Source organism: Coregonus clupeaformis, chromosome 18 (genome assembly GCF_020615455.1).
Source record: "Coregonus clupeaformis isolate EN_2021a chromosome 18, ASM2061545v1, whole genome shotgun sequence".
Classification (NCBI taxonomy): Eukaryota; Metazoa; Chordata; class Actinopteri; order Salmoniformes; family Salmonidae; genus Coregonus; species Coregonus clupeaformis.
The window spans coordinates 46,984,598-47,012,120 of NC_059209.1; the positions used below are offsets into that span (position 1 = coordinate 46,984,598).

Genomic DNA, 27,523 nt, shown 5'->3' on the forward strand with positions numbered 1-27,523 from the left:
TTCAGTCCTGTACACTTCAGCAGCACATGGGCTGGAACTCCTTGGGAAGGGGAGGGGAGCCCAACGCATTCAATGCAATCACGCATACATACAAAGATATAAAATTGCATGTACACTTTACTTTGATGGGTCTCCCTGCTATGGTTGAACTCAGACACTGGTAACTGAGAACCCAGCCCGAAAGTCCAGATTGCTGACCCCTGTAACTCTCAGAGTGTGACGACCACCGCAGCCCACCTGGACATAGACAGGACATTCTGTTGTTGTATTGTGCATCAGAGGTGACTAAAGCAGTTATCTCATTCTCAATGCAGGATGATCACGGGGCCAGGAGGATCTCAGTAGAGTACTCAGAGTCCAGGCTCCAGGTCGGGGGAACTTGAGGTTGACAACACGGGCAGAATTTGGAATATTCAAACAGTTCTGTGAGGCCCTGCTCCACTCTAACAATGTGACTAAGCAATTGACACATAACAATATACTTTCAAAATGTTAACTAACATCAATGTCAGCCAAATGGATATCACAGGAGGTTGGTGGCACCTTAATCGGGGCAAAACACTTTGGTAATGGCTGAAGCGGAATGAGTGAATTTTATTAAAGGCACATCAAACACATGGTTTCTGTGTGTTTGATGCCATTCCCATTCAATCCATTCCAGCCATTGCTGATGAACCATCCTCCCTTCAGCAGCCTCCACTGATGAATATATAGTATTATTTCTCAAGTAGTGACAAAGTTATTGAGACTATACAACGGAGAATAATAATGAAAGCATGGTGTACCAAGGGGATCCCTGAGCTCGATCTGAGGGGCTGGCCCACTAAGTGACACAGTGACCTCCCAGGCTGGGTAAACGGGCACCTCCCACTGGTTCTCCTGAGCACTGTCACAAGGATTGGAGGAGAGCGGTGAACCTCAGGGCCTGCACTGTTCCTCCACCCACTTCAAGACCTGGCAGGAGAGAAGACTTCATCTCAGCAAGACAGCAGCACACCCCACACAGCTAGGAGGACAGATTAGACAGGGGTGGTCTGGGACTTGTCACAACAGACTAGACTATATAGATAGATTTCTAGCAAAGACCCTCTACAGAAACCCAATGAGAGGGAAAGGAAAGGAAGGATGGGCATGTGGACCCCAATGACCTCTCTCTGATTCTGAAACTGTCTGCTTTAACACATGCAAGCTGGCCTTTGTTTTGAACCATCTTCCATCGCCAAAGTTGTCTCAAAGGGACTTTCCAGAAACAAAAAGGAACGTGAAACAGCTCAACTGTCAAAAAGATAACATACAGTTTTTGACTTAAGCATGAATTTCCCAAAAGGAGTTTCTTTACAGTGGAAGGTGTAGCACACTTTCTGGACAGAAAGGGCCATGCTTCTGCACCCGCCTTTAATGAATCAGGCGTTGGTTTTTGGTTTACAAAAATATGGGGAGTAGATCTATTCCAGATTATTAACAGGTCCAATGTACAGGATCAATTTAGGCTAGAAATGGCTTACCTGTGTTATCTGTCAAATTGGCAGGGTTGGGTACATTTACATTTTAGTCTATTTAGCAGATGCTCTTATCCAGAGCGACTTACAGCTAGTGAGAGTGCATACATTATTTTTTATTTTTCATACTGGCCCGCATGGGAATCGAATCTACAACTGGCCATGCTCTACCAACTGAGCTACATCTTTTCGGAAATGTAATCCAATACAGTTACTAGTTACCTGTCCAAAAAATTTTAGCAGTAACGTAATTTTTGGATTACCAAACTCAGCCATACAATCTGATTACTTTCAGTTACTTTAGATTACTTTCCCCTTAAGAGGCGCAGGTTAGTAGCTGACAAGCAGCCACAAAGTCATAAAATCTGATTTTTAACCTCAAACCACACTGCTAACCCTAATGCCTAACCCTAACCGGAAATAACCACTCAACCACACTGCTAACTCCTAATGCTAAGCCTAACCTTGAAATTATGGCCAAAAAACACAATTTTGTTTTCATACATTTTTTACAATATTGCAAATTTGTACTTTGCAGCTGGCCCTGAAATCACCGGGTTCTGCCTCAAGGACAAGACTCATCCCAATAAACGTCAACCTGCTGAAGAGGCATTAGAAGAAGACAAAAATGTATATTACCAATTCTACATCTATTGCAGTATAAATCAATGCTAGAGTTTACATAGTGGTCATAAATGGATGTTGTATTTTACTTAATGGGTTGGTTATGTAGGTCACTGCCTCTACTACAGATACAACATGATTAGGCTATATCTACATAAAAAAAGTATGTCATATTTTCAGTCATTCCAATTAATTTAATACCCTTGTCTTCAAAAAAATAGGACTTGGAAATATGGAAATATAGATTAGCCAAATTTTTTACCCGAGTATAACCCAAAACGAAGGACTAATTAGCCTACCCGTTGTTTATGATGGACTGATAGGGCTCGTTGCTGTTGAAATATAAATGCTGTTCTCGTAATGGCATGCATGTAGCACTACCGAAAGCGGTATTTGCATGTGAAAAATGTATTCCAGAGGCGTAATTGTTTACGTTTATGATGGTGATACTTTTGATATATCGACTTGACATTGCTCTTCCTAATATTTATATTTTTCTAATTCCATTTTTTACTTTTAGATTTGTGTGTATTGATAGACATTATGCACTGTCGGAGCTAGGAGCAAAAAGCATTTAGCTACACCCGCAATAACATCTGCTAAATATGTGTACGTGACCACGCTACAATTTGATTTGATAATTTGCAGCCGATTCTTTTTGTAAAACGTTTCTTAAATGGAAGCAAACGGGGAGGGACCCACCTGAATTTGTCCAATTTAAACTCGTTTCTTGTTTGCAGTCGCACAATTGGAAGACATAGCTTGTACTCGTGAAGCTTACAAAATCTTATTCCTGCTCTTTTTCCTGCGATCCATCAAATGCATTATGTGTCATCATAGTGGTCTCTGATTTGTGGTCACACTCGCTCAGGCAGAACAATTCAAACCTGGCATTTTATCAATGCTGATTTGAACGTCATTGAGAAAACATAAAGGCAGAGAGGTAAGCATTACTTTTTTCAAAAGCATCTGTAATCTGATTACAAGGTATATTTGTGGTAATGTAACAGATTACAGTTACAGTTTTTTTTAATCCATTAGGCTACATGTAGTTCGTTACCCCAACCCTGCAAATTGGTTGGGCTTTAAATAGCGGATGTTACCTGGAGAGGACTGGTCTGGTCTGGGGTTGATGGAATTGTGGAGGCTTCACTCTGAAATGATGGGGTCATTATCTGGTTCTCAGAGAACAGATTAACCAATGCCTGGCTCGCTGAGTCTGAAATAAGCCTGGGTGGCTTTATTACATTCAATTCCAGGAGTAATCATCACTGGAGTATACTTTTTTCTCCTCGACTATACTGTAGAATATTGGACAGGTCGAATTTCAATGGTTGATTATATACTCAACCCTCTAGGTGAAATCATGCTGGTGGTTAGATTCAGAAGAAAAACAATGTGTCCTTCCCTTTACAGGAAAAGAAGAGAAGAACCCGTTGTATAACTGAGTCTCATTTCACTGACCGGTCCATCCTTTTTCCATCTTTCAAAGTGCTTAACAAGCAACTGTGGTCTTGTATTTGTTTTGACCCCATAATCCTGAGTGCAGTACATTATGGTTGCATTGTGTCCATAATAAAACAAACTGAAAACATTGCTTTCAGTGGCCCCTCTGAGAAATGGGGCTTATTCAACAAATCTTAATATATTTAGTAATAATGGAGAAGATTGAAGTGAGCAAAGCCAGCCCACTGGGTGCTGACAGCAGCTGGTTCCTCTCTGAGTTTACAGCTGGAAACAGCTGTAATTTCTGCCACATGTGCAGCTATCCCCAGCAGAGCAGGACACTGATATAGAGTGACCTACATCTGCCTCAAACCGCTGTCTATTTCATCTCAACCACCTAGTGAGACTCAGAGACATCCATCTCCCCCACAGCCTTACACACTTAAACATTAGGGTTACTCAAGGGTTCTTTGGGAAGGGTGATGGTTCTATGTGGAACCCTAATGACTCAAATAATTATTTGAGCACATCAATTGTTCTTTAAGCTCTTTTGAGCGATAATTAAAATGTATGGGAGTGTAATATAATATTCTGGGGTGTGGTTTGCGCACAGCTCTTTTTTGTGCAACCGAGTGAGAGTGTCATTACAGTTCATCTAATGTGTTGTGTTATGCCATTACATATTATATATGACTATGTCCAGTGATTGTGTCTTGTGAAAAACCCCATGCATAGCCTTCAGTCAATTGGAGAACAGTTGACTAAATCAGTCAGTGGTTCTCAATTCTCTTCTCAGGGGACCCCCAGATGTTCCAGAGGTAGCTCACTTGTCTCAACTTGTCAATTAACACAATAATAACACCTATGGAATTCTATCAATATAATTTGGCTGACCAGAATAAAAACCCTGTATGGTTTTTCAAAAGGATCTACAAAGAACCTTTCAGATTGAGAAATGTTATATAAAACCTTTTTTAATGGTTGTTTATAGAACCTTAGGAAAGGGTTCTTTGCAGCACCATACATGTTCCATTTAGAACATGAGCATGGTTCTTTATTGAACCTTCAAAAAAGCATTCTATAGCAAAAAAAGGGTTCCGCTGTAGTTACAAGCCAAAGAACCCCCTATTTGGTACTATTTAGAACCATTATTTTAGTGTGTAGACAAAGGGACAGGGGGGACAGGGGAGACACAGAGATAGAGCTGATGCTGTCTGGTCTGGCCAAGGTGTGTCTCGAGAACATGCTGTGTTCTGCTGCTGGTGCTACAGCCACTCCCTGCTAGAGCCATGGGAATCCAGAGGATCTACGGGTCTTTGAAACCTCATCTGCTGTGTCTCGGCTGAACAGGCACTGGCGTTGTGTCAGGAAGAAGCACCTCCGCTATTCTAGGAATAGAGAAAGGAGGGTGGGCAGAGGAAGGTCAGCTAAGCCTAAGGAGATACACTGTTCTTTTCATCCTCCAGCTAGGTCTGTTTTCACAGGGGTTCGCTCCTCCTCATGGCCATTTGAAACCCCCCAGCAGACCGCCTGAATGTTTCTCCCATTGCTGTTGGGGAACCTATAGACCACAGCCCTCCTTGCAGAAAGGGGTCTCCCCAACCCGGCTCTGGGGTTAAGACGCTACCACCATCACTGTGAGAGAGGAGACAGGGTGCCAGGAACCAGGCTATTAGGCCAAATCAGTCCCAAATGGACCCCCGTTCTCCTATTGGATGGGATCCTCAAAACACCTACCTTTCCCCCAGACAACAGGCAAGAGTCTAGCACATCTGTCTTCCTGTCTCTGAGAACAGGTCTATACTACAGAGACTGGCTTTATTCACTAACCTCAGGAACACAACAGAGGATACGGGTTAACTGGATTTAATTTATATTTTTAAAAACACTCCTGTCCCTTTAACTCACTACTGGGCCCACATGATGAGGAAACCATTGGGCCAATGTTACAGTGGTTATTTTATGGAAGAAGTCCAGAGCCACTTCAGTGAGGAGTGCGTGTGGGAGTTGAAACACAGAGACACGAACATGCATTAGCCAAGCTGCTGACAAGGCGATCATAGTCTAGAGTAGTTTATAGATGGACAGCAATAACCCATGAGCTCATGGCCGGCTCACGTAATGAAGAGACATCATCCATGTACACGGATTAGTGCATGGATGAAACCTCACAGAGCCCAGAAAGATTTCTCTTGCCAGGTTCTCAGCCCTCTCACATCCCTCACACACTGAGAATTGAGGATGGCCTCCATGACCATTAGGACCAGAATCCAAGTTTAAACAGCGCATTAGTGTTATTTTTTCTGCCCGAGGGCTTGTTGGCAGATTGCTCCAGTGATTAGAACAAGTTAAGTATTAAGAGTTTAAGAGTGTCACACACAAGGTCTACAATGAGCTGTTGTGTGTGGATTTGGAGCCAGCCAAGAGGGCAGCTGTGTTGAGAGAGGAAGAGGGAAGCCTTGACAGATCATATCCTGGGATTAGAGAGTAAAATAAGCAGTCTGTTTTCCTCCACATCTCCGCCTAAGACCACAAAAAGATTGTGTATATTTGATTTGGCCGCAGTTTATTAAACTGATATTAAGAGGAAGATTTGTTCAATTTGAGGTATGTGGTTTCTAAGGATTAAAGGATTTACATTAATTCAGTAATACCATGCCACCCAGGAGTTACAATCTTACTGGGTGTAAATACAGTACATCTGAAATACAATTGTAGTTCTGTTGATCCATGCTAAATGAGTGGAGAGCTTTGCAATTAGCATAACATTTGAAAGGTGAGAGGGGTCACTTTAAAAACATGTAAAGGCAATCCAACCTGGTCTAGCCTATCCACACTCTGGCCAGCTGGGGCTCACAATGAGTGGACTGGTTTCTGTTGGTGGTGTGAATGTGGTCCCTCAGCACTTCACTATTTACCATTACACTCAAAAAACTGTGGAGGTTATGAAGTGTTAATAGAACCCGATCCAACACACATACACACACGCACCATATATACAGTACATACACATGAATACATAAAGACTGACATGATTTGAAAGAAAGCAGAAACATATAAAAACGCACATAGAGAGCTGGGTTCAAGGGTTCAGTGGGCCACCTCCCCCAGTGAACAGTCATATTGGCTCCAGTGTAGAGCTGCCCTCTCCTCAGCCCAGCCATCTCCTGTGATGACATTCAGGATACCAGTGTCTCTCCCAAGGAAACTGGCTTCTTTTATGTTTGATTGGGAGTTATTGAGCCCTGTTGATTTAGGGTTTCCAAGATTTGGGGTTCAGTTTACATGCTGAGATAAAGGAATCACTCACCCCTAGTTCCTGGTACATTTAATATGTGCACTTCAAAAATATTTTATGTGTGTCAATAAAATATACTATGACTACATGTATGGGTGATATCAGGTTCATATCGCTATTCTTTCGACTGCTTTTACATATAAAATATTCTCCATTCACCATGTGTTCCTTTGAACCCGCCTGCATTTTTTTTACCCATGTCCTGAAGAGTCTATAAACCTATCATTTTTACAGAAAATCACACTATGGTTGACCATTGACTCAGCACAACCTCAAGGAGTGTGCTTGAAAAAATATATATACATTAGTTTGATGACTCTCTCCTCTTCTGATTCTCACCTCATTGACCTGCTGCTTGTCCAGGTGGAAGATCTGTCCAGAACTGGTGGCAGCGATCTCTCCATAGGCTCTGTACCCAGGCTGAGAGCGGTCTCCACAGTCCCCAGTTAGCACAAACACAACCTGGGTGCACACAGAGGACAGCAGTGGATGGTTATTACTACTGAACTTTCATGAGATTACTGTAATCATACATTACAATCACACTTAATTTGGGTTTTTTTGTAACCCAGTGCTGAGTAAATATTGGAAGGAACACATGCTGGGTTATTTTGACCGAGCCAGTTGGACTGATGTGATTACCCAAACATGTTGGTTAATTTAACCATCATTTGGGTATTTATTACTTTCATGCTGGATTGACCTAGCAGCTTGTAATCCTTAGGTAATTTTCAGGAGGCTTAGCTTACTGTGGGTGTGGCTTTCTGATATATCTTATTGGCCACCCATGATAGTAAATGCAATTCCTGTTCATCATGTTAATGTTATATACTGCAAATGTATTTAAAAAAATTGGGCGTTTTTCACATTCTACTACAATATTATCATAAGGTATGCCACCTTATTGCACCCCAACAATGGGATTTATATAGGCTTTTATGGAACTCATACACTTCTGTAAGAGACTGTATGTTATTTATTCTATTTTATTCCATGATATTGTTGTTACAAAATAGAATTTGTTTGACTGTGATTAAGGTATGCGGGAAAATAAGAACATCTGCTAGCTAAATTAACAAACTAGGCATGCATAGCTCACCGCATGATCCCTCAAACCAAAGCCTGGCCAAACTCATGTATCTAAAAGTGAATTCAAAGGCACTGTACTTCTAAGTAATTCGTTTTATTTTATACACCGTAATTGCAACATTTATAGGCATGTTGTTGAAGTGCTGTTGTTGATGTGTTGTTGAAATGCTGAGTGTTCCTGCCAGCCTGTAGCGTGTCATAAATGTTTCACCATTTATTTCTAAATGGCAGGCTATAGCCTTGAAATAATAATAATATATAGCCTAAATAATTAATTTTAGTTCCTTCTTAAGCTACCTAGCTTGTTCCCGACTGATTTAGAGTTAGTATGTTGTTTAATAGCCTGTTGAAATGTTGAATGTCAATTGATAGTGACAAAGTCACACATTACTTCCAAGTAAAGTACATTTTTTGTCTCCTTGGCTATATAATCATAGAGGCTAACCAAATATATCCATATGCATTGGAGTCTTGTCTTTCCCTGGCATTTTACAGCTTGTTTCTAGCATAAAGCATTAAGACTAAAACGTGATTATAGATCACTTTATATAATCAGGTCCATTACATTTTGTTTTTCAACATCTTAAGCTATCAAGGTTTAGGCCTATGCTTTTTAGCCATTTTCTTTAACAAAGGCCACAATACCCTCATTCTCCCTCAATTTGAGCCCTGGTTTTAACCTACACCACCAATCTCTTTCACTGACACTGAGCTATTTAAGGAGTGCATGGTGACTGGAAGGAATTGGCTGACAAAATCTATGGATAGTAGACTATAATTTCATCTGTCAAACAGAGGCATACTGCCTCTTATTTATTGAATAGGAAGAAATAGCCTCCAGCCCTCTGTTGTTAGTAGCCTAAAGTCAAATTAAAATGAAGACTGTTTAAATGAATTAGGCCTTCCAAATTAGCCTACTCAGCACCCATTCGCTGTCTATCTCCACAGTTGCCGCCTTCATAGTAATGCAAGTTATATAAATTACTTGAATATGGCTTGTGAGGTCAATAACTGATAAATAGCTTCATTATGGGAAACGAAACATCAATAAAATCAATTATAGCAGTAGCGCTTACATCCAGTCCTCCTTCTCATCTTCGCGCTCTCCTTTTTAAACTGAACAGGAAATCAGTAGGCCTAGTGCTCACGCACAGAATAGATATAGCATTTTTTGGAAAAGAAAAAAATATTTTCTGAAGAAGCCTTTGACTCACCTCCTGAAGTGCCACCTTACACAGCACAGTCATTGGTTGGGCAGCACAAAATAGTTTACATCAGCAAGAGCAGGGCAGGCCAGGGCTCAGGAATGGGAACACCTATCCATTGCAGTGTGTAATGCAGTGTAGCCTAGCTTTATATACACCATCCCAGCAGCGTACAAAAACTCGGGAAGGGAGGGTACATTTTCTTAGAAATATAACTTTGCCCTGTGCTTCTCTGAGCATGCTCTTCATACAGGCCTATAGCCTATAGATAAGCTATGATCATTTTATTGTGACCACACTATGCACACTTGATATTGCACGCGAGCAGAGAATGAGGGATAAGGGTATCATCGGGCACACATGAGATACTATAATAAGCAACTAATTCTCAAACCCCGACCAATATGACATTTGATCGATATACAAATGACATGACCCTCCCCTGACTAAACAAAAAAATACTAAATCCTTCCCCTGACTGAAATGTAAAAAGCATGACCCTCCCCCATTTTCATAACTGTGTACATTTCGACAGCTCCCTAAGCCTCATAGAAGCTATACATGTGTCAACGTTCAACCTTAACATATGATAATTATACAACAGAACACATGAACAGGAATTACATTTACTCTCACAGGTGACTGAAAATAACTATCTGAAAGCCACACCCCTACTAAACTACACCTCCAGTCTTCTGATCTGACCTGCTGGGTCATATCTCAATAACCCAGCACCAATAACCCAGCACCAATAACCAGCACCAATAACCCAGCATCAACAACCAAACCTTGCTCTTATTAATCCTTATAGAGTCTATTAATGCACCAGTGCATCAATCCAAGTAACATAATAAAAATCCCCATCAAAATACGTCAGTTTAAGCTAGCATCTGCAGTGGAAGGTGGAAGGTGGCGAGCTACAGCGGTGTTTGTCAGACTACGAGACATCCCCAAAACTCTATGGAAAGACGAACACGAACACGATGGTGTCCCGGGACTCGTCTGATGGTAACTCATAAAAAATGAATGGAATTATGGAGGTAGTTTTGTGGCAACAAAAATAAGGGGTTAAATATGTGTACAAAAAACAAAAATATTTCCTGAGCTTTCTTGTATCTCCCAGATATACAGTACCAGTCAAAGGGTTGGACACACCTACTCATTCCAGGGTTTTCTTTATTTGTTCTATTTTCTACATTGTGGGATAATAGTGAAGACATCAAAACTATGAAATAACACATATGGAATCATGTAGTAACCAAAAAAGTTATAAACAAATCAAAATATATTTTATATTTGAGATATAGCCACCCTTTGCCTTGATGACAGCTTTGCACACTCTTGGCATTCTCTCAATCAGCTTCACCTGGAATGCTTTTCCAACAGTCCTCTGTAGCTCAGCTGGTAGAGCACGCGCTTGTAACGCCAAGGTAGTGGGTTCGATCCCCGGGACCACCCATACACAAAATGTATGCACGCACGACTGTAAGTTCCACATATGCTGAGCACTTGTTGGCTGCTTTTCCTTCACTCTGCGGTCCAACTCATCCCAAACCATCTCAATTGGGTTGAGGTCGGATGATTGTGGAGGCCAGGTCATCTGATGCAGTACTCCATCACTCTCCTTCTGGTCAAATAGCCCTTACACAGCCTGGAGGTGTGTTGGGTCATTGTCCTGTTGGAAAACAAATGATAGTCCCACTAAGCGCAAACCAGATGGGATGGCGTATCGCTGTAGAATAATGTGGTAGCCATGCTGGTTAAGTGTGCCTTGAATTCTAAATAAATCACAGACAGTGTCACAAGCAAAGCACCCCACACACCTCCTCCTCCATGCTTAACGGTGGGAACCACACATGCGGAGATCATCCGTTCACCTACTCTGTGTCTCACAAAGACACGGCGGTTGGAACCAAAATCTCAAATCTGGACTCATCAGACCAAAGGACAGATTTCCACCGGTCTAATGTCCATTGCTCGTGTTTCTTGGCTCAAGCAAGTCTCTTCTTCTTATTGGTGTCCTTTAGTAGTGGTTTCTTTGCAGCAATTTGACCATGAAGGCCTGATTCATGCAGTCTCCTCTGAACAGTTGATGTTGAGATGTGTCTGTTACTTGAACTCTGTGAAACATTTATTTGGGCTGCAATTTCTGAGGCTGGAAACTCTAATGAACTTATCCTCTGCAACAGAGGTAACTCTGGGTCTTCCTTTCCTGTGGCGGTCCTCATGAGAGCCAGTTTCATCATAGCTTGATGGTTTTTGCGACAGCACTTAAAGAAATGTTAAAAGTTCTTGAAATTTTCCGGATTGATTGACCTTCATGTCTTAAAGTAATGATGGACTGTTGTTTCTCTTTGCTTATTTGAGCTGTTCTTGCCATAATATGGACTCCGGTCTTTTACCAAATAGGGCTATCTTCTGTATACCAATCCTACCTTGTCACAACACAACTGATTGGCTCAAACGCATTAAGAAGGAAAGAAATTCCACAAATTAATCTTTTAAAAAGGCACACCTGTTAATTGAAATACATTCAGGTGACTACCTCATGAAGCTGTTGAGAGAATGCCAAGAGTGTGCGAAGCTGTCATCAAGGCAAAGGGTGACTACTTTGAAGAATATCAAATATGAAATATATTTTGATTTGTTTAACACTTTTTTGGTTACTACATGATTCCATGTGTGTTATATCATAGTTCTGATTTCTTCACTATTATTCTACAATGTAGAAAATAGTAAAAAATTAAGAAAAAACATGGAATTAGTGGGTGTGTCCAAACTTTTGACTGGTACTGTAGGACAGACACTTCAAAACCTTATTCCTTATGATAAAATGTTTTACTGTCTTTTCAGCCATTTCTTAATGTGTTATTGAATGCGTTTCTATGGACTAGACTTTTAAAGGTTAAAGAAAACAACCCAACTAAGTGACCCAACGCCTACAACCCAGCAGTTGGGTCAACCAAACAACCCAGCATTTTCTTGACTGCAATCATTACCTGTGACTGTCGGAGCTGCACCAGCTGCAGCACGTCCCGTTTGAGGCGGTAGTCTTTGGCCCTGGCGTCAGTGAACACGTAGATGAAGGAGCCTGGTAGGGACACCTCCAGGGCCTTCTTTATGGCTCCTATACTCATCTCTGGACAGTCTCCACCTCCCTGAGAGAAGACAACACACAGACATTGATCCAACGCCATCAGTGAGGGCCTCTATAAGAACAGGAAATGCATCACTATGCATAGTCTAAAGACCTGTGCTGTATAGCCTAACCATAATCCTATTTAGTGTAGAAACCTATACTATACTGTATTGACTGTACGTGAGAGACTATGAGTGTCATTTTTAAGTAGTCTGCATATCTACACTACCAGTCAAAGGGTTTGGACACACCTACTCATTCAAGGGTTTTTCTTTATTTTTTACAATTTTCTACATTATAGAATAATAGTGAAGACATCAAAACTATGAAATAACACATATGGAATCATGTAGTAACCAAAAAAGTGTTAAACAAATCAAAATATATTTTATATTTAAGATTCTTCGAAGTAGCCACCCTTTGCCTTGATGACAGCTGTGCACACTTGGCATTCTCTCAACCAGCTTCATGAGGTAGTCACCTAGAAATATTTTCCAACAGTTTTGAAGGAGTTCCCACATATGCTGAGCACTTGTTGGCTGCTTTTTCCTTCACTTCGGACCAACTCATCCCAAACCATCTCAATTGGGTTGAGGTCATATGATTGTGGAGGCCAGGTCATCTGATGCAGCACTCCATCACTCTCCTTCTTGGACAAATAGCCCTTACACAGCCCACTAAGCGCAAACCAGATGGCATGGCATATCGCTGCAGAATGCTGTGTTAGCCATGCTGGTTAAGTGTGCCTTGAATTCTAAATAAATCACTGACAGTGTCACCAGCAAAGCAACCCCATACCATCACACCTCCTCCTCCATGCTTCATGGTGGGAACCACACATGCGGAGATCATCCGTTCACCTACTCTGCGTCTCACAAAGACACGGGGTTGGAACCAAAAATCTCAAATTTGGACTCATCAGACCAAAGGACAGATTTCCACCGGGTCTAATGTCCATTGCTTGTATTTCTTGGCCCAAGCAAGTCTCTTCTTATCATTGGTGTCCTTTAGGAGTGGTTTCTTTGCAGCAATTTGACCATGATGGCCTGATTCACGAGTCTCCTCTGAACAGTTGATGTTGAGATGTGTCTGTTACTTGAACTCTGTGAAGCATTTATTTGGGCTGCAATCTGAGGTGCAGTTAATTGCCGATTTCTGAGGCTGGTAACTCGAATGAACTTATCCTCTGCAGCAGAGGTAACTCTGGGTCTTCTTTTCCTGTGGTGGTCCTTATGAGAGCCAGTTTCATCATAGCGCTTGATGGTTTTTGCGACTGCACTCTGAAGAAACTTTCAAAGTTCTTGGAAATGTTCCGTATTAACTGACCTCGTTTCTCTTTGCTTATTTGAGCTGTTCTTGCCAGAATATGAACTTAGTATTTTACCAAATAGGGCTATCTTCTGTATACCAACCCTACCTTGTCACAACACAACTGATTGGCTCAAACGCATTAAGAAGGAAAGAAGGCAAAAGGTGGCAACTTTGAAGAATCTCAAATATACAATATATTTTGATTTGTTCAACACTTTTCTGGTTACTACATGATTCCATATGTGTTATTTCATAGTAAAAATAAAGAAAAACCCTTGAATGAGGAGGTGTGTCCAAACTTTTGACTGGTACTGTACATATCCTGTATAGTCTATATCCATCCTGGTCTACAGATTGATATAAAGTACAGTATGTACAGCCTATCATATGGAGTCTGGCGGATGTTCTGGCAGAGATGGTACACACTTGGACAAACAGCTCCTGCAGATCCTGCTGGAACTTCTTTGGGTCAGTGGTGATGGACACAGGGCCAATGTCTAGAAGAAAACATACTGTGGATGTTATTAACATTATACATGACGAATGGCTGGATAATCAAAGTACAATCAATCAATACTGAATATGAAAGGAAAAAGGTAAGTCAGTTGCACTGAAAATGATAGGGTGCTTGATTATCTACTATGAAAACTGCAGGTCTTTCCTATTTAGTTTTTTAGCTCTTGGGACATAATCAAAATGAACATATTGGGAAAAGGACGTTGTAGTTGCCACATACAGTAATTCAAGTCCTCAGTCATCCATGATTTCTGGAGTTAATAGCAAAATGGAGGCACTACACTCCAAATTTTAACAGCAGTTCATGCTGCTCAAATAAAATAAAATAAAAACTGTATTTGTCACATGCGCCGAATACAACTGGTGTAGACGTTACCGTGAAAGGCTTGCTTACAAGCCCTTCCCAACAATGCAGAGTTTATAAATAAAAATTAAATACTAACACAAGAGGAATAAAATAAAACACACAAGAATGGAGCTATATACAGGGAGTACCATTTATGGGCGCCGAGTGGCGCAGTGGTCTAAGGCACTGCATCGCAGTGCTAGCTGTGCCACTAGAGATCCTGGTTCAAATCCAGGCTCTGTCGTAGCCGGCCGCGACCGGGAGACCCATGGGGCGGCGCACAATTGGCCCAGGGTAGGAGAGGGAATGGCCAGCAGGGATGTAGCTCAATTGGTAGAGCAGCGTTTGAACGCCAGGGTTGTAGGTTTGATTCCCACGGGGCCAGTATGAAAAAAATAATGTATGCATTCACTAACTGTAAGTCGCTCTGGATAAGAGCGTCTGCTAAATGACTAAAATGTAAATGTACCAGTACCATGTCAATGTGCAGAGATTTGAGGTAGGAATTGTACATGAAGGCAGGGTAAAGTAACTAGGCATCAGGATAGATAATAATAAGAGTCAAATAAAGAACAGAGTAGCAGCAGCAAATGATGATTGTGAGTGTGTGTGTGAGTGTATACAGTGTAGGGTCAGTGCAAGATAGAATCATTGCAGATAGTTCGGGTACCATTAATTGATTATTTAGCAGTTTTATGGCTTGGGGGTAGAAGCTGTCTTGGTCTGAGAGCCGATGCTCCGGTACCATTTGCCGGTTGTGTCGTGCTTAAGAACAGCCCGTAGCCATGGAATATTGGCCATATACCACACCCCCTCGTACCTTATTGCTTAAATATAGCATGTCTGTGGAGGTATTGTGCCATCTCTTCAAAATGCCCATGATGACTGAGTAATCATTAGTTGTGTTTAGTGCTGAAGTCAGCACTCTCTGTTGGGTGACCTGAACCCTTCTCATACTGCAGTAGACCTCAATGTGACAAATAACAGCCTGCTAAGATCTGACACTTATTTGGAATCCTTCAGGGGCTGATCGATGGATCAGTAAACATTAACCAACACACAGAGAATATATTGTGTGTCATATAGAATAGCTTGCCATATAGAACAGTATTTCACTCTAGTGTGAGGGAGAGGCAAGTAGGTTGGGGTGGGGGCAGTGTGTGTGTGTTTGTGTGTGTGCTTCAAGCTTTGCCATCACATTGCTTACCAAATATAACTATTAAACCTTGATAATACGTGGACATGTCAGAATGTCAGACTGTCTGGTGAGTATTTCTTTATCCCTCTCTCTCTCCCTCTGTCTTTTTCTTGTCAGGCATTTTAAGGCTTTGTCCCCACTTCAGTCATAAGAGTCCATACAACATGGACATTGTCACGCCTCTTTGTCACCCAGTTTCTTTGCAATCTCAGGAGGCACAATGTCCCCAAGGGCACACTACATTAAACACAGATAGAATGTGTGACGTTAGTGTAGCTAGCTGAGCACGCCATCCCCTTCCCAAACTCCAGCCCTTCCACCCAGGGTTGGTTACTGAGGATGGTAGGCTTTCCGGAGGGGTGGATGGGGGTGATTGGGGTAATTACACACAAGCAGACAGCCTCCCCCATTAGGGCACTCTCATTTATCAAGCTCCAGCTTTCCCATTGAGGTTGAGTGGAAGAGGGATGCTTGGGGACTCATTCTATACTTGTATTTGTGGCCAAAGCATAAATTGAAGAAAAAATAAAACAGTAAAAAAAAAAACACCTTAAATTTGTACCTCAAACAGAAGTTTTAAAATGCTTGCTATTTCCTCATAGAGGATGATGTCATCCTCCTGAGGAGGTTGAGCTGGCCCATCACTCATATTGTAATTAATTATGTCATATTTCATAGAAATCTGGAAACACAGGACAGTTACTTTTATGTTTGATCTGATTGAGGCCTTATTGTTTAATGTCAATTGTTTAATGTAAATAATGTAGGCCTATTGTCATTTGTCTTTTTCAAAAATGCTAAATGTCTTACTCTTGTAATAAATAATTAGGGTTCTGCAACTTTTCTTCATTTTTTTTTTTACCTGGGTCATGAAATGGGACGAGGACAAAGTTTTTGATGGGTCTGGTCCTCCGGTTGAGGGTCTTTTCCAGGATCCGAGAGGCGCCCTCTATCACCTGTTTGAGGTCGTCGTACATTGAGCCAGTAACATCGAACACAAATGCCAGGGTTGAAGCGCTGTCACTGTCCATGGAATCAAAGTGTTCCTGGCCACCCTCAACTCCCAGGTCGGTCAGGACTTTGTGCCCGCAAATAAAGAGCGCCAAGACAAGGCACTTCAACATAATACCGGTCATTCTCAATTTACTGCATCTGTGTTTGATTTCAGAAATGTAACAGACCAGTTAAAACACTAACACATAAAAAATAAAGTTTTGGCGCATCCCCCCAAAAACGTATCTATAGAAATCGAATTATTGCCAAAAAACAACAAAACAAAAAATATTTGGAAAATGTTGTGCCTCAACTGAAATAGTCTCCATGCAGATCTAGACCAGATGGTGTAGCACGTTATTTCGTCCCGAGTAACATCCATGCACAAAAGTTTGGATGGACTGAAGAAAGCAGCTCCCCTCGAGAAATGGTAGTGTATGCTGAGCGCTCCGAACGGGGGCAGGGATGGGTGTTAAAAAGGTCCTGAGTAGGAACAAGCCCTTTTTTTTTGTGTAACTTGACCCGGCTATGACTTCCAGCCCCAACCCCATCCACATTCTCCTGGCCGGGTACTCATGACTGGATCCGGTTAACCTTAGAGATGCAATTGTGCTCAACTTTTAAGCAGTTTTACAGTGGAGAATAATTGTTTTCACGACTCATCATTGTCGAAATGGCTTGGGATTTATTATAACAGCAGTGTATATATTCAGCTGGCATACCACGCACCCTGCATTCTCCCAAAAATACATTAAAAAATATCTAATAATATAAACAGGGAGTTGGTCAACCACGGTTTGTCAGTCCTGTGATAAGATATTGTGTAAAATGTTGAATTTGAAGAATTTATCTGCACAAACGTTTGTTAGCTTGCTAGCCATCCAGAGGAATGATTCCATTAATTTTACAAATTAATATGCCAACATTCCATTCAAACAATGCAGTCAATCCACAGACATACACTGGCTGAAATCAGTAGATTATAGGATTTAGACAAATTGTAAATGCAACAAGCACTGATATTGTATCATATGATAGCACTCTCAGCTTTCCAAGAAAACAAAACATTTAGACATCTATGGTCTGTTTACATATATTTTAGAGGCTATATATACAGAAAATGTGTATAAAACCTGTATAAACTGTATTCAGGATTATTTGACAATATTGTAGGTTAACAATAATTCAATGACACAATTTCTGATACATCACATGCCTTTGTTTTATTTTCCTGCATAAGTAAAATCAAGAGTATGCCTCTTTTGCCATTGATTCCAATTAGACTGGTTTGGATTTCTCCCTGACCAATATGGCTGCCATTGTACATTTACATTTACATTATTTAGCAGACACTCTTATCCAGAGCGACTTACAGGAGCAATTAGGGTTAAGTGCCTTGCTCAAGGGCACATCGACAGATTTTTCACCTAGTCGGCTCGGGGATTAGAACCAGCGACCTTTCGGTTACTGGCACAACGCTCTTAACCACTAAGCTACCTGCCGCCCATTGTCACCACATTCTGGAAATCTGAAGGTTTATGACATAGCCCCTCTAGTAATAGGATCTCTATGGTCACTCCCCCCTCCCCAGGTCAGATATGAACACATCATAAGCCACGTAAATGTTTTTTTTAGAATTACAGGAAATTAGCTGTAAAACTGCAATCTTTTCTCTCAGCAGCATGGCAAAATGTGTAGAATAGCAGGAAATTGGCCTTAAAAATTATAAATTCTTTCAGCCTCATTCCAAAATGTGTAGAATAGTATGAGATTAGCTACTGTGTAAAACTGCATATTTTCCTCTCTGCCCCATGGCAATATGTGTAGAATTGCAGGAAATTAGCTTTAAAGTGCCTAATTCTCGCAGCCTCATTGCAAAATGTGTAGAATAGCATGAGATTAGTTATAAAACTGAAAATGTTTATCTTTGCCACATGGCAAAATGTGTAGAATTGTAGGAAGTTACCGAAGTAACCGAAATATATATACAGTACCAGTCAAAAGTTTGGACACACCTAGTCATTCAAGGGTTTTTCTTTATTTGTACTATTTTCTACTTTGCAGAATAGTAGTAAAGACATCAAAACTATGAAATACAACATATGGAATCATGTAATAACCAAAAAAGTGTTAAACAAATCTCCATCACTCCCCTCGGTCAAATAGCCCTTCCACAGCCTGGAGGTGTGTTTTGGGTCATTGTCCTGTTGAAAAACAAATTATAGTCCCACTAAGCGCAAACCAGATGGGATGGCGTATCGCTGCAGAATGCTGTGGTAGCCAAGCTAGTTAAGTATGCCTTGAATTCTAAATAAATCACAGACAGTGTCACCAGCAAAGCACCCCCACACCATCACACCTCCTCCTCCATGCTTCACGGTGGGAACCACACATGCGGAGATCATCCGTTCACCTACTCTGCGTCTCAAAGACACGGCGGCTGGAACCAAAAATCTTAAATCTGGACTCATCAGACCAAAGGACAGATTTCCACGGGTCTAATGTCCATTGTTTGTGTTTCTTGGCCCAAGCAAGTCTCTTCTTATTATTGGTGTCCTTTAGGAGTGGTTTCTTTGCAGCAATTCGACCATGAAGGCCTGATTCAGGTAGTCTCCTCTGAACAGTTGATGCTGAGATGTGTCTGTTACTTGAATTCTGTGAGGTGCAATCTGAGGTGCAGTTAATTGCCCATTTCTGAGGCTGGTAACTCTAATGAACTTATCCTCTGCAGCAGAGGTAACTCTGGGTCTTCCTCCTGTGGCGGACCTCATGAAAGCGAGTTTCATCATAGCGCTTGATGGTTTTTGCGACTGCACTTGAAGAAACGTTCAAAGTTCTTGAAATGTTCCTTATTAACTGACCTTCATGTCTTAAAGTAATGATGGACTGTCGTTTCTCTTCGCTTATTTGAGCTGTTCTTGCCAGAATATGGACTTGGTCTTTTACCAAATAGGACTATCTTCTGTATATCACCCCTACCTTGTCGCAACACAACTGATTGGCTCAAACACATTAATAAGGAAATTCCACAAATTAACTTTTAACAAGTCACACATGTTAATTGAAATGCATTCCAGGTGACTACCTCATGAAGCTGGTTGAGAGAATGCAAAGCTGTCATAAAGGCAAAGGGTGGCTACTTTGAAGAATCTGAAATCATAATTTTTAATTTATTTGTTTAACACTATTTTGGTTACTACATGATTCCATATGTGTTATTTTGTAGTTTTGATGTCTTTACTTACTATTATTCTACAATGTACAAAATATTGAAAGCAAAGAAAAACCCTGGAATTAGTAGATGTGTCCAAACCTTTGATTGATAGTGTATATATACACTACCAGTCAAAGGTTTGGACAAACCTATTAATTCAAGGGTTTTTCTTTATTTTTACAATTTTTTAGTAAAAGACACCATTTAGGAAACAAATTGAGTTTAGAGAGTTTTGAAGTTGAAGTTACAAAAACAGAATTTCAATCACACAAAATGTAAAGGCAGCCACTTAAAAGGTCCACTATGCAGAAATCGCCCCGCCATTTCCTTGTTGCAAAAATTCTCATAGTTCGCCTAATTTCAGTTTATGTGACAAAACAAGCAAGTACGAACGGGAAGCATAGAAATAGCGCACATAGAACAGATCTACCGCTTCTTAGACAGATCTATAACTCAAATATCTATGTGAATTTGTCGGGTCGCCCAAAAAGTTACATATTGCAGCTTTAAAATGCATTTTACTCGGTGCTCTGTGTTGTTAAATGTAAATGACAGCACAGGGGTAAATTATCTTTATCACTTGAATAAGGCTAAATCAGTGAAGCTGACAAATACCTAATGTTCAGACTGAAATGACCGAGACTGAAGACGAAAGGCATCATCACATGCTGGGATTTATGGCTTCTGTTGAACACACAGGACAGACACAAAGAGGACAGACTCAAACAGAAAGCCTGCAAAAAGCTTTACAACAAGAATAGCTGAAGCCTTATGTATACACAGGGTGGAGTAAGACGCCCTCAAAGGAAATAATGAGCCTCAATTGAGATATGTCAACTGTGAGGAATTACACTGTGTTGGTTGCTTGATCATTTCATTCAGGATGTAGTGCTGATGGGAAACGGAACATACATCCAACACAATAGGAGGCACATAATACAAACATAATAAATTAAGCCTTACAAATGAAAGCCCCTCCCCGACCACATTCTCCCCCAAATAAAATGATAAAAGAAAACGAAGGAAGCGGTTTGTGCAGGAAGCAGGATGTAAAAAAGCATTCCATTGATTAAAACTGATTTTAAAAAAGCTTAAGCTTAATTTCATGTGATTGAACAGCACTCCAACAAATGCAGCAAAGCAACACATAATAACAAGGCTATTTATAATATATCCTATATACATGGGTTTATAAATAAGTTGATCTCCCTCAACACTCTCAAAAACAATCAGTGCCTGCTGATGTCTCCCGCTGTAGTCTTTCAGGTAGCCATGTGACAGCACACCACTATGAATCTGTTGAGTGCCGTTCACAGTTCACACACACCTCAAGGGGTATCCTCCAGTATAGTCCACAGGGAAAAACAACTTCCTTGCTTGTATGTATATGTTCAGTGTATATTCCCCTCTTGTCCTTTTTTATTTAAACATTTTTTATATCAGAAGGCTCAGAGTTGTTTTCAATGCTTAGAGTGCAGATGAATATGTGCAATTGACGACAGTATTACACAAGTCCTTGCCCTTCTCCTCACTCCATGTCTCCTTCTGGATGGTGCATGGAGGGATGTTGATGCTTGTAGATGCTTTTTTCTCATAGCAGGTGTGATGGGAATCTGGGAATCTGTAATAATAATCGCCATTGAGTTCAATGTGGCAATGAAATCAGACATGGACACAAACAGTGCAAGATCCTATTGACATAAGGGACACTGAACTAACAAGTACATGCAGTGCTACTTTAAACCCAAGCTGTCCCATGTATGTGTCTATATTGAGCTCAAACACACTCTATCACATGTTGAGCAGGACGTCAGCTGCAATTGGCAATAATGGGCTGTGGAATACATTTGACAGAGGGGAGGAGAGACCAGCTAACTGCCCTCTCTCCTCTCTGAGCACTGCATGGCTTTTTGATTGCCAGCAATCAGCAGAGGGCACTTGAATAATGCATAAGGACAAACTGTGGTCTGACAATGGCTGCTCTGCATTGTTTTCAGACCATGGTGAGTCTCTGACGTCTATACTATACTGTCCTTCGTAAACGGTAGTATTCTCAATAACAGACGTTGTCATCCTCAAACAGATCAATTGACCACACAATTCTTAGTTTATCTTATTATAAAACATGATTTTGATTATATGATACAGTATGTACAACCTTATGACATTTCCACCACTGTGGTATTTCATTCAATGCTGCATGATCACTGCTCCACTCACCTTTAAACACTTTAAGCCCTATACAAGCCCATCGTATAGTGACAGTGCCTGCACAATGGAGGGGTCTGCCTTGGAACCCTCCTGAAACTCCTGCAGGGTCAACTTGCCATCAGCATTCTGGAATAAGAACACAGGAGAAGATACAGTACAACGGAACAGCATCTCTATCGCAGATCAGGCCGCTTTTACTCTATTTTACCAGCAGGGGGCAAAAGTGTTTCTCAAACAAATCATGATTAATATACCAGGGCCTTTTCTTCACGGCTTGGCTGATATAGTTCAGTGCACTTGAATGGTCAGCTGACTTCCCTCCAACCATACAAATGACTGAGCACTGCGGCTGTGCTCTGCAGCCAGTCCTATCGGCTGATCCTGGCACTGGGTATGGAACTGAAAACACGCCCAAGCAAGCTCCATCTCATCTTTCACTGAGCCAAGGACGAGGAGGGCCTGAGTGGGCATTAGCACTGGGCTGTGGTGGTGGAGGGGGTATATGTGGTGTTTATAGACTGCGGGAATTGTTAGTGATGCTGGGATGGCTACGGCTACGAGGTCTAAACTCTACACAGCCCGTCTCACTGCACTACAGCACAGGGACACAGTAGGAACACAATACACATGGTATTTTTCTGTGGAGTTGCTAGTCAGCCCATTACAATAGTACTGCCACTGACATAATTATATCTTAACCCATGGTGGTGGTTTTGGGTTACTACAGTGTTTTATTTGTGGAATAGAGATATACCTTGTCCATCATGGAAAAAATACGGTCCACTCTCTTCTCAGGTGTATTCTCTTCTTCTGGTAACTCTACAGTGTTCCCCTGGAACACAAAGGCAAATACATTATCTTGCAATATTTCAGGTCAATGTAAAATACTGTATGTGAATTCTACCATTAGCCTTTTTGACACTGGAACATTTTGATATTGTATAACTTACCACCATCAGATATATGGCATCTACGATGTTTAACATCTCATCTCGTGTGACGTAGCCATCGTTATCAAGATCATACAATTTGAAAGCCCCTAAAGACATCAAAAAAACAGATTGTGAAGGCCCAGTACTGACTGTAAATAAAGTTGTTTTGGGATTGTGTACAGGTAGATGGGGATGGATGAATGTATGTAGTCTTGACTTTTTACTAATGTATTAAAAATGAGTGGCTATATTGGGGGAGTGGGATGAGGGTTTTGAGTGGCAGAACCATTTCTCCCAAATATTTCTAAAGGTGATCCAAACCCAGGGCCCACACCGTAAGCAACACCATTGAATTTAGTGCACTACAATACTTAACAATCTCTTATTTGTATTCTTCTGTGAGCATGTCAATCTTTTTGTTCTGTTCATGCATAACAACACAATCACAAATAGTCAGGTCCTGTCACTGAAATGTCAAAGTGCACTGCCTGATGTGAAGGGGTCATCTCTCCTTACATCTGAGCTTCTCATCCAGTGTCCCCCGCGAAGTCACCGACAGGGCCTGTATGAACTCGGAGAACTCTATTTGTCCGTCCTATTTAATGAGAGAGAGAGAGAGAGAGAGAGAGAGAGAGAGAGAGAGAGAGAGAGAGAGAGAGAGAGAGAGAGAGAGTGAGAGAGAGAGGGGGGGGCTTGGACACAAGACAAATATCTTCTTTCACACTAACTCCCCAAAACACTTTGGTCTATTGCTGAAAAGTGGGGCAGACATGTGCACCATGTCTGCTGCTATTCTGCTCTGCACCTGGCTCACCCCGAGGCTAAAACATGTCACCGCTGGTCATTAGCAAGATGGATGCATGCTGCCAGATACACTATATATACAAAAGTATGTGGACACCCCTTCAAATGAGTGGATTCGGCTATTTCAGCCACACCCGTTGCTTACAGGTGTATAAAATAGAACACACAGCCACACAATCTCCATAGACAAACATTGGCAGTAGAATGGCCTTACTGAAGAGCTCAGTGACTTTCAACGTGGCACCGTCATTGTAACGATCCCTGCAGTCTGAGTCGGTTTCTGTCTGGGTATTAGTTTTTCTGCTCGGGATCTCCAGTTTCCCGAGGGTTCTGGAACGCTCCCTGCCTGGTTGCCGGGCAACGTTGCTAGGCGGGAGCTCTCTTGATTTCCGCACCTGCATCCCATCAGCAATCTGCACACCTGGTCCTGATCATCACCCTTCTTAGGCTCTGTCCTAACATCCATTCCCTGCCGGATCGTTAGCCATGAACAGTATGTTTGTCCGTGTATCAGCCTTGGAACTTCTAGCGTTAGTTTTGTTGTTTTGCACCTTTTTGACTTGCTGTATACTTACCTCCGTTTTGTTCTATCTGCAGTCACTCACCCGAACCTTCACCCAACCTCTGCCTGATGGTCGGCGGCTGCCGAGCCATTACTGGACCTACCACTGCACCCTCAACAACCCATCCACGCCACCCGCTCTGTTCCCTGGATTATTCAGCCTCACTCGTGGATCTATTAAATAAACACTCACCTTTGTTTCAATTTACCTTGTCCTGGTCTGCTTCTGGGTTCTGGCTTAGTAAACCGTGACAGAACGATCCGGCCCGTAATGAACCCAGCGGACCTGGACTCTGTTCAGCCATGCCATTACCCATCAGGAGAAGATGTTGGGCCATCATAGCACGGAGCTACAGGAGATCGCGTTGGCAGTTCGGAACCTTTCTACCGGTCTGACGGAGGTCCAGAACCAGCGCAAGTTTCCGGTGGAGGATCCACTACCGGTTTCACCCATCTCGCCTGCCGCTTCTGGAGCTGTGTCCTTCCGTGAGCCCAAGGTTCCGACGCCGGATAAATATGAGGGGGGAGCTGGGAAGATGCCGTTCTTTCCTTATGCAGTGTGGGTTAGTGTTCGATCTACAGCCCTACTCTTATGCCACAGACAAGGCTAGGATAGCCTTTGTGATTGAGTTGCTGCGTGGTCGAGCGCTGAGTGGGCTTCAGCCGTTTGGGAACGACAAGACCCCTGCATGGCGTCATACCAGGGGTTCACGGCCGAGATGAGGAAGCTCTTCGACCATTCCGTCCGAGGGAGGGACGCAGCTAGGCGCCTGTTTTCGCTTCACCAAGGAACTCGCAGCGTGGCCGACTTCGTGATCGAGTTCAAGACGTTGGCTGTGGAGAGTGGGTGGAATGAGGAGTCTCTGCAAGCGGCCTTTTACCAGGGTCTGTCGGAGCAGCTCAAGGATGAGTTGATCTCCTATCCGAGCCTAGTGACCTGGACAGCTTGGTAGCCTTGTCTATTCGGGTGGATAATCGAGTCCGAGAGCGAAGGAGGGAGAAGCAATGGGTTCCGTCCAATCGATCAGCTTCTCAGGTTCCAGTCGGGTCGGGATTGGACCAGAATACGTCGATCATCGTCCACCACACAGGATTAGTGGAGAGGTCCTGTCTCCCGATTCTGAACCAATGCAAGTAGGGCGGCACGGGTTAACCAAGGAGGAACGCCAACTCAGACGTAGGGACTAACTGTTGCCTCTACTGTGGTGGTTCGGGACATTACCTCGCCACCTGTTCCCGGCGGTCGTCAAACTGCGCGGCTCGCTAAAGTTGGGAGGACTTTTAGCGAGCCAGTTTCGACCTCTCAATACCTCTGTCAGACCCCGTTTCCGGCTACCCTTATGAACAGGAATCAGAGCTTAGCGATTAACGCTTTTATCGATTCAGGTGCCGATGGAAGCTTTCTTGATGCCGAGTTGGTGGAACAGCTGGGGCTTTCCAAGGAGCAATTGCCGGAAGCCATTGAAGCGACCACTCTGAACGGCAGTAGTCTGGCACGTATCACGATGAGGACTGAACCGGTTAAGATGCTGTTGTCGGGGAATCATTCGGAGATGATTTCATTCTTCATTCTGCCGTCTTCCCATGTTCCTCTGGTCCTTGGATACCCCTGGCTGAAGGGAACACAATCCCACGTTCGATTGGGTGACGGGCAAGGTAACGAGTTGGAGCCTTGATTGTCATGCTAACTGTCTCAAGACTGCCTGTCCCCATTCGGTTCCCAGTCAGGTGATTGAGGCTAAACCCCCAGATTTGTCCCTGGTTCCCGAGACATATCACGATTTGGGGGAAGTGTTCAGTAAGCAGAAGGCTCTGTCACTCCCTCCCCACCGACCATATGATTGTGCCATCAACCTGTTCCCTGGAGCTGTCTACCCCAAGGGAAGGTTATACAGTATCTCCCGACCTGAACGTGAGGCTTTGGAGACCTACATCAAGGAGTCCCTAGCTGCTGGTCTCGTTCGTCCCTCGTCATCACCCCTGGGGGCAGGATTCTTCTTTGTGGGTAAGAAGGATGGCTCTCTTCGACCGTGTATTGATTATCGGGGGTTGAATGACATCACGGTCAAGAACAAGTATCCCCTGCCCTTGATGAGTTCTGCCTTCGACTCCTTACAAGGTGCTACGGTGTTCACCAAGCTAGACCTACGCAATGCGTATCACATGGTCCGGATCAGAGAGGGGGACGAGTGGTTGACGGGTTTCAATACACCGATGGGTCACTTCGAGTATCAGGTGATGCCGTTTGGACTGACCAATGCTCCAGCGGTATTCCAGAGTATGGTGAACGACGTCCTGAGAGATATGATCGGTCTCTTTGTGTTCGTTTACCTGGATGACATTCTGATCTTCTCGAAGGAACCTTCCGACCACGTCCAGCATGTCCGGCAGGTTCTGCAGCGATTGTTGGAGAATCGCCTGTTCGTGAAGGCCGAGAAGTGCGAGTTTCACGCCCACACGACATCCTTTCTCGGGTACATCATCTCCAGGGGAGAGATTAGGATGGACCAGGAGAAGGTTAGAGCGGTTCTGGAATGGGCCCAGCCCGGTACGAGATTGCAGCTCCAGAGATTTTTGGGGTTTGCGAATTTCTACCGCAGATTCATCCGGGATTACAGCCGTGTGGCCGCTCCGTTAACTGCCTTGACTTCCAGTATCAGGATCTTCAAGTGGAATCCGGAGGCGGATCGAGCGTTTCTGGATTTGAAGAGGCGATTCACCAACGCACCGATTCTCTCTCAACCGGACACGGCCCGTCAGTTCGCTCGTTGAAGTGGACGCGTCTGATGTGGGAGTTGGCGCCATCCTGTCGCAGCGATGCTCCACGGACAGTAAACTCCATCCCTGCGCCTACTACTCTCGTCGCCTTCGCCTGCGGAGAGGAATTACGATGTGGGTAACCGGGAGCTTCTCGCGGTGAAACTTGCCTTGGAGGAGTGGCGCCACTGGTTGGAGGGGGCGGAGCAACCGTTTATTGTCTGGACTGACCACAAGAATCTTGCTTACGTGCAATCGGCTAGACGTCTCAACTCCCGTCAGGCCAGGTGGGCGTTGTTTTTCGGACGATTCAATTTTTCCCTGACGTTCCGACCTGGATCTAAGAACGGCAAGGCGGACGCCTTGTCCCGGATGTTCT

General features: G+C 42.8%; 2 protein-coding genes across 2 annotated transcripts in view; both read right to left on the reverse strand.

The window, feature by feature from the left end:
• The window catches only part of LOC121550655 (hemicentin-1-like), a 90,428-nt gene extending 73,325 nt beyond the window's left edge, over window positions 1-17,103 (reverse strand). Inside the window, 10 exon segments of the mRNA XM_045226986.1 lie at window positions 2-53; window positions 132-165; window positions 167-257; window positions 351-433; window positions 663-684; window positions 786-954; window positions 7,207-7,329; window positions 12,161-12,319; window positions 14,038-14,108; window positions 16,534-17,103. Of these exon segments, the coding sequence (XP_045082921.1) occupies window positions 2-53; window positions 132-165; window positions 167-257; window positions 351-433; window positions 663-684; window positions 786-954; window positions 7,207-7,329; window positions 12,161-12,319; window positions 14,038-14,108; window positions 16,534-16,702 (973 nt within the window). The 5' untranslated portion in view covers window positions 16,703-17,103.
• A 4,214-nt stretch (window positions 17,104-21,317) lies between these two features.
• The window catches only part of LOC121550968 (neuronal calcium sensor 1), an 84,128-nt gene continuing 77,922 nt past the window's right edge, over window positions 21,318-27,523 (reverse strand). The window contains exons 7-11 of the mRNA XM_045226987.1: window positions 23,538-23,616; window positions 23,040-23,128; window positions 22,844-22,921; window positions 22,099-22,215; window positions 21,318-21,499 (exon numbers count right to left, since the gene is read on the reverse strand). Of these exons, the coding sequence (XP_045082922.1) occupies window positions 22,117-22,215; window positions 22,844-22,921; window positions 23,040-23,128; window positions 23,538-23,616 (345 nt within the window). The 3' untranslated portion in view covers window positions 21,318-21,499; window positions 22,099-22,116. The remainder of the gene's footprint in view (window positions 21,500-22,098; window positions 22,216-22,843; window positions 22,922-23,039; window positions 23,129-23,537; window positions 23,617-27,523) is intronic.